Source organism: Schistocerca cancellata, chromosome 4 (genome assembly GCF_023864275.1).
Source record: "Schistocerca cancellata isolate TAMUIC-IGC-003103 chromosome 4, iqSchCanc2.1, whole genome shotgun sequence".
NCBI classification, from domain to species: Eukaryota; Metazoa; Arthropoda; class Insecta; order Orthoptera; family Acrididae; genus Schistocerca; species Schistocerca cancellata.
Genome location: NC_064629.1, coordinates 731,611,757 through 731,624,003, shown reverse-complemented (window position 1 = coordinate 731,624,003; position 12,247 = coordinate 731,611,757). Strand labels below are relative to the sequence as shown.

At 40.2% G+C, this 12,247-nt stretch overlaps 1 protein-coding gene across 1 annotated transcript in view; it reads left to right on the top strand.

The window, feature by feature from the left end:
- Positions 1-12,247, top strand: part of LOC126183826 (NACHT and WD repeat domain-containing protein 2) — a 293,040-nt gene that overhangs the window by 135,938 nt on the left and 144,855 nt on the right. Inside the window, 1 exon segment of the mRNA XM_049926082.1 lies at positions 166-170. Within this exon segment, the coding sequence (XP_049782039.1) occupies positions 166-170 (5 nt within the window).

Sequence of the window (12,247 nt, the reverse complement as noted above, 5' to 3'; positions counted from 1 at the left end):
AAGCACAAATTTCTTCCTTCTTAAGCAAAATCTGATGATTAAAGCAGCTGAAACCCATGGAGAGGCCACACAGTATTCTATCTGGAGACATAGTGTAGTTTAAGGACTCTAGAGTGGCATTACACATCCCATGCAGCATTACAACTGAGAAAATGTCCTGGTGAGCTGAGGTGCCTTTTTGGAAACCAAACTGGCTTGGGTTGAGGTTACTGTATTTGTTAACCCTTCAAACCAGTAGTTTATATGCTCACAGCTAGTCTACTGGTGGTAGTTCACACAGCTGGTACAGGACTGCAGCATTTTATTTAAATTGCTCTAGCACAGCAATTATTAGTCAAAAGTTAATGAAATTTCCAGAAATTGTTAACAATAGCCATTCATTATGTTTAAAACATATATGATCACATAAAATAAACTTTCAGTGTAGTCTACTTTGAAGAAACATTTGATACAAAGTCCTATACCACAGTCTGTTCCTGTGAGTTTTCAGCAGTTTATGACTTGTCCCTTATGTGTTAATGTTCACATATCTTGAAATTTTATATCTCAGTGCTACAAAAGAATACACTGATGAGCAAAACATTATGACCACCTGCTTGATAGCTCATTTGTCCATGTTTGGAATGAAATATGTCACTTGTTCTGCATATCAGGGACCCACCAGTTTGTTGCTAGGTTTGTGGAGGTATTTGGCATTAGATTTCTACACACAGGTCATGTAATTCATATAAATAACAGGCCGCTGATTTGTGATGCGGTGATGGTACCTGACAGTGACCCACATCTGGCGAATTTGGTCACTGAAACATAAATGTGATTTCACACAACTGTAGCATGGTCTGGCTCTGAGACATGGACAGTTATACTGCTGAAAGATGACATCACTGTCAGGGAAGACATCATGCATGAAGGTATGCAGGTGGTTCACAGCTTTCAGTGTGCCTTTGATTACTACCACAGGTCCCATGCTAGCACAGGAGAATGTCTCCCATAGCATAATACTGCTCCCACCAGCCTGCATCCATGGTGTGCTGCATGTTTTAAGTCACTGTTCACTTCAATGATGGTGTTGTGGAGACAACTTTTGACCTAGTGTAGTGATTCATCTCAACAGCCGACACATCTCTATTGATCGACGATCAAATCCCGATGGTCCCATGCCCACTGCATTCATAATTGATTATGTCATTGGATCAACATGTGAACACATAGTGGTCTGCTGTGGAGCTCAATGTTCAACACTGTGTAATGAACGGTGTGTTCTGAAACACTTTTGTATGCAGCAGCATTGTGATCTTTCAGCAGAGATGCCACAGATCACCATCTATCATACTTTACAGAGCAGACAAGCCTTCGAATCCCACATTCTGTGCAGAATCATGGACGTCCAACCATTTATCACCTAGTGTTAGTTTCACTGTCATTCTACCTCTTTCTGTAGATGCTCATGACGGTAGCATGTGAACATTTGACCAGCTTCAATATTTTTGAGTGACTCATTCACAGGATGTGCGTAAAAATCATCTGTCCTCTGTCAGAGTAGCTTATCTGAATGGATTTCCCCATTTGCAGCCCATATCTTCACCAGGGTGACCCCTGTCCATTTCTGCTCTGCTTACATACCTTTGTTACTGAGTCACGTGCTGACAATGTCACCAGTTGGCATCCAATATCACAGTGGGAAATGGTCATAATGCTTTGGCTTATCAGTGTATGCTGAAAACTGACTTTAGAAAGGATTATGCCAAATGATTCAGTCCACCCAGTAGTTAAAATTAAATGAATCTTTCCCACCGTATTTGTGCTTTGAAGATTTTTATGGCAAGTTGCCGTTGTACAGTACACCACTTTTACAGGTACAGAGAATTGCACCTATTCCTTCATCGACATATTCAGAGATAGATAATCAAGCAATAATTTAGTGACACACTGTTCACTAAAAGTCATGGTTAAAACTTGACACAGTGGCAATACATCATAGCAAATACAATGCACAAGTTATTGCCATGTAGAAAATTGACAACATAATTAAAAATCCAGTAATTAGATTTTATGGAACAGTTACACTTAGACATTGTTTGTTTACTATCACACCCAAGATTTGAAGATACAAAGATGCTATGCAGTTACATAATAGTCAAAGACTTTCACAGATAGACTGCATAGATGTTTAGTGTTTACATCCTGACTTAAGATTTTTACTCAGTTCTACGTAGAGATGTTAGGTATTTGATGATGCACCTAGGACTTTCACAGAGGTATTACACCATTCCTTGCTCACTCAATATTGGTGATTTTGCAGTGGGGTGGGCTATTTAAAGACAGGCCCACAGGTACTTATTGATCTTGGAAAGTACATAATGTTGTGAAAATTGCCTAGGTTTGATTTCATTGAATCATTTGGTCTATAAGACTCAACTGCTTCCTAGTTTATGAAAAATGTTGAAGTTTAGTAATTTATAAAAGTATACAGAACAATCTTATGCTCCAGCATTGGGATACCCTATCTATGAATATGGCATACCTCTTGAAATTTATTTTACACTTTGTTTAATTATGTAAAATCTTAATTAGTGGTTTAATTAGTTATGGTGTCATCTGATACAGAAAAATAGCAGAAAGTACAGTTGCAAAATGTAGGATGTAACTAACACAAGTGCAAAATTGCTAATGGGGAAACTGTGAATGTCTAAACTTTCGATGTCAGTTATTTCAGTGTTAATTAGTTCCAGTTAATTTAAAGTACTTCTCACAAGGGAAACTCTCCATCACAACTGCCTCAGATTTTGTGGTAAGATGGCCCAGTGGATAGCCTATCAAAAACTGAATACAGATCAAGCATGAAAACAGGAAGAAGGTTTTTCTGAACTGTGTAAAAAAAAGCAAAATACGAGGGTAATCCCAAAAGGAAGGTATCCTATTTTTTTTATAAATACATAGACCTGTTTATTTCTACAATGGTTTACATCAGTTTAAAGCTTGAACATTTAGCTATTTTTTGACATAATCACCATTTCTGTCAATGCATTTTTGTAGACGCTGTGGCAGTTTTTGTACACCCATGTCGTACCAGCTCACTGGCTTGCAGTTCATAAAGTTATGAACTGGTGTGATTGTTGCTTGGTCTCAGGTCTCAGTGGTATGCCAGGGTTTTGTCACTCATGACAATTGAGTCCAGAAACTTGTCCTGTTTGGCTGCAAGGGAGTGAAGAAATGTGCAGGAAGCATCAACTTTTTGCCACATGTGGTCCTCAGTCAGCATGCGTGGCACCCATCTTGTGTACACCTCCCTGTAGTTCAACGTTTCCATTAAAATTCTGTGAGCAGTGCTTTGGGAAACCTCAGGAACCAACATGCAGAGATCATCCAGGGTGATCTGCTAATCTTCATGCATGCTTTGCTCAACCTTCAACACTGTCTCCTCAGAAACTGACAGTCTCCCACTCTTTTGTTCATTGTGAATTTTGGTCCAACCAGCTGCAGACTCTCTACACCAGTTATGAACATTTTTGACATCCATGCACGACTCACCATAGACTTCCATCAATTGGCGATGGATTTCAATCAGCGCAGTGCCCTTTGTGTTCAAAAACGGAATAACTGTCCACAATTCACACTTGGCGGTAACATCCAATGGAAGCTCCATTCTCAATGGCTGTCAAGCCAAGACAGAGTGCCTCAGCGTGGCGTGTGCATATTTACACACAGTGTGTGAAGCACTCTTCATAAGAGTGTGACCAATTGCCACACAAACAGAGTTCTGTACTTATAAAAAAATAGGAGACCTTACTTTTGGGATTACCCTCATAGAAACAGTGAACAGTCCAAGAACAAGAAGTTCAATAACGAGCAGAATGAAACAGCAGTGGCATTGTGGGTAAGTGATCATGGTGTTGGAATGCCAAGTGCACGAGCTGTGTTTGAAACCCCCTTTTGCCATTTTTTTTCACAACATTATGAACTGTGCATCTGGTTATTGAAATGTTTGATGTGAGTCATTTGGTAAGAATATGTTACCATCATAAGTAAATGTGACACAGAAATGAAAACAACAAATAAATGGGCATGAACTATTTTACAACAAAGGAATTCAAGAGTCAAGACTTTCAAAACAGAAAACAACTTAACAAATATTAAAAAGACATGTTTCGACAGGGCACAGAGGAACTGTGTGATTATGAAACTGTTGTGTTCATTTGTTGCAGCTTATGTGACAAACTATTTTGTTCTCACCATTTCCTTGGGAGTAATCACATCCACATTCATATGAACACCTATACCGAGCAAGGAGGCATATCTCACTCATTTATCAGTCATACAAACTAGGTGTGTCAAAAAGAGATTCCTATCGTATGACACATATCCTGTCACTAATTTCCCAGTATGGCACACCAGATGTGTTTTCCAGGGGAGGATTCAGTTGACTTATCACCTCATCAAACTTTTGCAGCTCCCATTCGAAAGCCACTTCCCTTCAGCTGCTAATAGAGTAGTTGTGCAGAATCAACTGTCATTATAGGTCCATACTTTACACCTCACTGTTGCAAAAAGACATCACACAATGATACAGACACAAATTTGCATAAAGCAAACAGCAAAAATAAAAGAAATTGGCATGAGGGAGGTTTGAACATGGCTCGCCTGCATAGCAGTCCAACAGTGTAACCACTCAACCATGACACCATGGCTCTAGCTGGATGTCCTATGTTGCACTTCTTCTTCTTGGACCATTCACTGTTTCTATTTTGCTTTTTTTTCACAGTCAAGTACATCTTCTTCCTGTTTTCATGCTTGATCCATGTTCAGTTTTTTTCTAGCAGTCCACTGCGCCCTCTTACCATTAAGTGTGAGGGGGATGCAATGGGCAGTTTCCCTTGTCAGAAGGAATGGGGTGATTGCTTTTGAATGAATGGTAACAAGTCTTCAGATTCTATTGATAGTCTCAAAGTATTATCCTCATACTAATTGCATTACAACTTTCAATTTTTCATAACTTTTAATTAATCACGCTTCTAGTAACACTAACAGCATCATCTGAAATCAGCGTGTTTAGTATAAGTAAATAGATAATAAATGTAAATGGAACCTCTCCTAATTAACTATTTCAAGTATTCACGTATATATTGCTTACTTCATGTGGTGTTGTATTGAAAATAGAATGAAAAATTAAGAAAAAATTTAGTTATTGATGGGAGTAGAAGGCACTTGCTATGTTTTAGTTCCTACCTCCCCCACCCCTACAAATTGAATTATATAGACAATTATTGAGAAATAGTACAAACACACAGAATCAGGGAGCACACTAACACACAGTCTAACAGTGAAGTATTGAGTCATCATGCAAACATTGGAATGGCCAAAGGCCCAGTGCAGCATCTTATGTACTAATATTTTGTACAGCTGTGCTGTCTGGGCCAATGTCAGGCAGCCTCTTTAAGCCAGCCATGGAGACATGCACTGTTTAATTATGCATGCTCATTGGAAAGGGCTACAACACTCCTTCCTGCATGGGACAGAACCGTTCACCATGAAGATGTCCATGCCTTCACCAGAAGGGAATGATTGCTGGAGCAGGGGACGTGCCATCACAGAAGAATACAGTCTGAAATGGCACAGGTGTGGACAGGCACAGCACCCACTCCCCCATGAGAGACTGTAAGGGAGCACTGGTGATGGAGACTCCTTATCTATGGCCAAATCTGGGCAGGCACTCAGAAATGGAGGCAGCAGAGAAGACAAAGGTGGCAGCATCGTCAGCAGTGGCTGCAGGGGCTGTGGTGAATCAGGTGGCCCAGCATTTAACTACTTTGCCCAGCATTGGTGGCACCCCAAACAAAGATGGTGTGGGAGCCAAAAGGAGCATGGACCATGCTGCAGGAGCTGGCACTGAAGGTGGAGGCTGCTGCAAGGGCGGTGGAGTCTCCGGTGCACAGGTGGTCACACATGGGTGGAGCTGGTTGTGGTGTTAGGATGCCAAACCATCAGAAGTGCACACAATGCAGAGGTGGTGGCCTCAACAGTGATGGATGATTGCCAGTATCCACTTAGGGTGCCAGCCACAGCTGCAGGCCCAGAGGGTGGAGTCCGCATGGAATAGCTGCGAGGTGGCAGCGGAGGGTGGCCAGGCATTGGCCAGAGCAGGTGAAATAGTGTACGAAACTGGTAGCTATGAAACATCCTTGCCAAGCTATGATTGCAGCTGGGATGGACCTATATGAGCTCAAGAATCAATTGAGGGCTTCCTCAGGAGAAGTTTGCATGATGTATTTTTTCATCTGAGTTTTGGCAATACATACGAGCCACTCTTCCTCACTGTTGAACTGAGGATGAAATGGAGGAGCCATAGCATGCCGAATGCCACTCTTTGTACAAAAATCTTCAAAATCCTGTGATAAAAGTTGCAAGACATTGCCCATTGCAGGTTTATATGGTAATCTTCCCAAAGAAAAAATCCTTGCGAGGGCCATTACCATAGCCACTCTGGATGTGGATGGGCAATGAAACACAAAAGGAAATTCTGGGAAAGTATCAACTACAACAAGCCAAAAAGAGTTAAGGAAGGGACCTGCAAAATCAGCATCACTCCCAGGAGCTTTGGGTGACGGGCCACAGGGAAAGAGAGGCCTGTGGTGCTGCTTGATGGGCAGTTCACTATGAGCAGGCTGACACAAACACGCTTGATTTCATTGTCAATACCTGGCCAAAATACATGGCAGGGGGGAGCAATTTTGTACTAGAAACACATCAGTGGCCCAGGTGGAGAAGGCATGTGATGTCCCACTGCAGTGCAGATGGGATCACAACACTGGGCACCGACTCTTCGATAGACAACCGTAACACACCATCAAGAACAAAGAGGCAGTGTTGGAGGGCATAATAATTACCCAATGGATGTATTGTTGGCCCGGTGGTTCATCCAGACAGTCATGATGGACAAATTGAACAACCTGATGCAATACAGGGTCAGCTGTGACAGCCACTGAAATCTGGAAAATGGTAATGGGAGAACCGTTCGCTGTGATTTGGGCTTCAACATCTAAATGGAAACACTGCAATTCATCCTAATAAAATGCTGGATTGGGGCCAAATGGCAACCACATCAACATGTGCTGTGGGGCAGATGTGAATCTCCTAGTTATAATATGACAAAAACAGGACCCAGTATCGCAGGCAGTGGGACACTTTGTCTGGAAGAGATACCAAAGGATGGAAGAGAGAAACCAAAGGTGTATGATCAATAATCTAATGAAATTTAGAACCATGTAGGAAATCATGAAATTCTTTTAAGGTGTACACAATAGCAAAGGCTTCTTTTCTGTCTGTGAGTAGTGCTGTTGTGCCTGATTCAGGATTTTGGAAGCTTAAATGATAGGGGATTCAGACCCATTCATGTATTTGAGCCCAAGAATGGCTGCAAGGCCATATTGGGAGACTTCTGTGGCGAAAACAAGATTATGGCCCAGTTGGAAGGTAACCAAGGAAGGTGCCAAGTGTAATTTTGACTTCCATGAGGTAAAAACATGTTGCAAGTGGCTGGCCAGTTAATTGGAACGCCTTTATGTAAGGAAGCATGAAGCGGCTGAGCCACTGTGGCCACATCAGAAAGAAATTTATGGTAGTACACAATCTTTCTGAGAAAGGCCTGCAACTCTTTGACATTGGTTGGATACAGCAAATCTGCAATGCCATCGACATGGTGGCATAAAGACTTGACAGACTTCAAAACCCAGATAGATGATATATGGCTGGAAATATTGTGGTTTGTGCAAGTTACATCCAAACCCAGCAGCCTGCAGCTTTCTAAACATGGCATGAAGGTTCATCAAGTGTTCATTTATGGAGAACCAGAGACCACAATATTATCCAGGCAGTTCATGCATACCAGCATGGAGGCTGTGAGTTGCTCCAAAAATTGTTGGAAAATAACAGGGGCAGTAGCTACACCAAACAGCAGGTGGTAGTAATGATATAACCCAAAGGGATATTCACTGCGTGGATACATTTGGAACCATCATCCAGAGGCAGTTGCAAGTAGGTATCTGACAGGTCCATTTTGAAAAAATATTGGCCCCTAGAAAGCCATGCTAAGAGTTCATCCTGATAGGATAAGGCATAGGTATAAATAATAGACTGTGAATTTACAGTCTTTTTAAAATCATTCAGAGCTGAAGCTTAGCATTAGGTTACCACCGAGGTAGACCATTCACTGGAGGAGACAGGCAGGACAATACTTAATTCAATCAATTTCTGCTTTGACTTGCTTCTGTAAAGCTCTTGGGATTCGGTGGGAATGAAAAAAATAGGGATGTGCCATCAGTTTTGCTGTGATGTGAGCCTTGAAATCTGTTGCACACCCTAAACCTTCTGAAAACCATGGGGAAAATTCTGAGCAGAGTACATCCAGTTGTTGGTAGAGAATGTGATCCAGTAGTAGATTCACTTCATCTGAAACAAAAATTAAAAAAATTTGAAGGCATCTAACTCAAATAAATTTTTAATGTTGGCATCATGGGTATTTGTTGTTTGTTGTAACTCAAGAACACAGGGGACAATGCCAGTGGCTGAAGATCCACATATATTTGAGACTTAAACAAAGTCACTGCTGCATCCATGTCTACATGCATTTTTAACATCTTATCCATAACACATACTTCTATGTAAAGGTTGTTAGAGGCTGCTGTCACTTGGGAAACACTGTTCACATCTATGTTCAGGTCTGATGCAGGAGGTTGAGAGTTGCGTACAGAAGCAATTTGTTCCATTTTTTTACAGTAGTTGCATGCAGCCCACTTATGTTGAACAAAACAATAAGTGTATGACAGGAGAGCAGTATGTGGCCACTGTTGTGACACTGACTGCAGTTGCTTCTTAGCATGGTGCAGCCCCATTCATTGTGGACTCTACACTTGCACAGCCATGACCTCATCTCTCATAGTGAGCTGACTGCTGCTGAGGAGGATAAGCAACAACTGCTAGTTCACACCAGGCTTCTATCTGATTTCCTGCTTCTCTTGATACCTCAAAAGACTGGGATATGTTTGAGACCTCTGTGAGAGAGGGATTTTCATATTGTAAGGCATGTTCATGAACTTCTCTATCATGAGCCAAATGCATTATAGCATCATGAACCATCGAATCAGCATATGAGTCCTGGTGAGCTTCAATAACAAACTGGCAATGACAGCTAAGCCAATGCAGTTCTGCTGCCCAAGCTCTGTATGACTGTTGCAGTCACTTTTGACAACAGTAAAACTCATTGCGAGCAGCAATAACATGAGTATGTTTGCAGTGATAAGTAGAGAGCAACTGACACATTTCATCAAAAGAGAGAAACTGTACACATATTGGGGTCAGTGACACCAAAAGCCAGAAAATGTTCCTGGGGTTTTTGTATGTGCCGTATCTTCCACAGAATCATCATACGAAGGAAACAGTGTGGGTTGCATCAAGGGTGGTGAACCATGGCACATCAATGAGGCTGCAAAATTGTTTAGTGCCAGGGAGATAGCCTGCTGCTGGTTGCTGAGAGCTCACTGCTGTTTAATGAGGTACTGAGGAATTTCTTCCACTGCCATATTGGTCCTAGTGAACTATGAAACAAAGTATGCAGAGTAGAATACTGCACTTGTTGCGAAAAATATTGTAACATTGCACAAACTTAATATTAGAATTCCTCCCAATCAGCTTTTAATTCTACTGCACATAAAGGAAAATACTTAGAACTGAATGATTAGTGGTCAGTACAAACACATGAAATCAGGGAGTACATTAACGCACAGTCTGGAATGGCTGAGGGCCCAGTACACTGGCTTGTATGTTACTGTTTTTCACACAGCACAGCACTTGCTGTGCCATCTGTGCCAATGTGAGGCAGCCTCATTAGACCAGCTGTGGAGATGTGAACTGTTGAATTATGTATGTTCACTGCATAATGTTACAGTATAAATAAAAAAAAATTGTCTTCAGAGAAGAAACATTTGCCGGAAGAAATGAATGCCATTTATATTTAAAATTTTCTTTGACACCTGTCAGCCACTTTATATTAACGGAAAAAAAATTGAAGATCTTTCTGGATACATATTTGAAACCTTTTCAAGCCTCTGACAGCTTTCTTGATATATAATGAATGTCATTTTTTCTTCTAGTGTGATAGATGTGAGAATTACGGTTCAAGTTATGGTGCATTATTTATGAAAAATTTCAGTCTCAGTAGAGTAGGTAACTTCTGTTTGCAATAAACCAGTATTTTTATTTGATTCTTACTTAATGATTAATTATTTCATAGGCATGGTGCATATTTTTGTCTGTTTTAATAATCAAATTTCAGATTTGGTAAGATTCTGAACTGTTATTCCATTTATTTAATATGATCCTTTCTTGGCACACTATACTACGATCTTTTACATTCTATCATATGTCTGAATAATTTCTTGAATATACTTTTACCTATTTCAATGGAAAATGGCTGGAAATGCTATACCAACAGAGATTCAGAAAGAAATTGCAGTTTACATTTATGGTGGACATCTCTTCTAGCATTTTTCTAGTGGCACTATAATCATACTCATAAAATTAAGCCAGACTTTGGGAAACATATGTGTTTGAAAGGAAAATATTCTTCTTTTCTGTAATCTAATTATTAATACACTGAAGTCATGTAAGGCTAGTTGCGTAGGTCCAGTCATGTTGCATAAACTATCACAAATTATTATCTATGCAACAAGAATAACCAAATGTCCAGCAATGAGTAGTGACATAAGTACTGTCACAGGCAGGCAACAAAAATAGTGAGGTAGCTGTTTTACTAATGGTTACTTGTGTAAAAATAGCAAATAAAATCCTAACAATGGTTAAACAGGCCAATAATGAAGCACCTTATTTAACAAAAGTGGGTTACTCATTTGGTGCTTAGTGATCTGAATCCTAGTCTCATAATAAATTTTTATTTAATGCTCAGTAATTCGAAGAGGCATTTATTGTGATTTAAATTACATACATTTCAGTAACTATTTGAATTAAAAATAGTAGTTCAAACATAAACTGTCAGAGGTTGCACTCATTGGTATATATTATAACCACTATAATAAGATTTTTGGCTCTTCGTCATTATTTACACCCGTTTACTCCGTTACAATGTAAACTAATTTTTCTACCTTTAAGTGCAATGGATAGTCATGGTTGCAAAAACTGTATTGGCTATTTTTATTGCATTTGTGATGAGTTAGTTATTAAGTAATGTCAGAGGAACATTACAGATTTTGTAAAGGAAGAGTACCTCTCATACTTTGGAAATAAACTTGGTGATCAATAAAGCTGTAGGAGCCACGTCAGGTATGTTGTGTATGTGTGGAAAATCTAAAGAAACTATCATAGAAAGAAAAAAATAGGCCTTTAGATTTTTTATTTCAGTTACATGAGGTAGGTAAGAAACCATTCCAATGACTGTTACTTTTGTAGTCTTGGACTTACTCGATGCAACTCAAGCAATAAATAGGGAGTAAAGTACCCTTTGTCAGCCATTTGACAAAGGGTCCAGATCTTTGGGTTCCTAAACCACCAAAGTTTCTTGATGATTTAAATATTTGGGTCTAACATTGCAGAGCAATGTGAAGTGGGACAAGCATGTAATGACAGTTGTGGGGAAGGCGGATAGTTGTCTTCGGTTCATTGGTAGAATTTTGGGAAGATGTGGTTCATCTGTAAAGGAGACCACTTATAAAACACTAATATGACCTATTCTTGAGTACTGCTTGAGTGTTTGGGATCCCTATCAGGTTGGATTGAGGGAGGACATAGAAGCAATTCAGAGGTGGGCTGCTAGATTTGTTACTGGTAGGTTTGATCATCATGCAAGTGGTACAGAAATGCTTCAGGAACTTGGGTGGGAGTCTCTAGAGGAAAGGAGGCATTCTTTTTGTGAATCACTACTGGGGAAATTTAGAGAACCAGCATTTGAGGCTGACTGCAGTACAATTTCACTGCCGCCAACTTACATTTCGTGGAAAGACCACAAAGATAAGATAGGAGAGATTAGGGCTTATACAGACCATTTAGGCAGTCATTTTTCCCGCGTTCTGTTTGGGAGTGGAACAGGGAGAGAAGATGCGAGTTGTTGTACGAGATACCCTCCACCACGCACTGTATGGTGGATTGCGGAGTATGTATGTAGATGTAGATGTAGATGTTTCCCTGTCTGACGCAGCTTAACAAGCTCCTGACAAATGTTATTGTTCTTTAGGCAATTTAG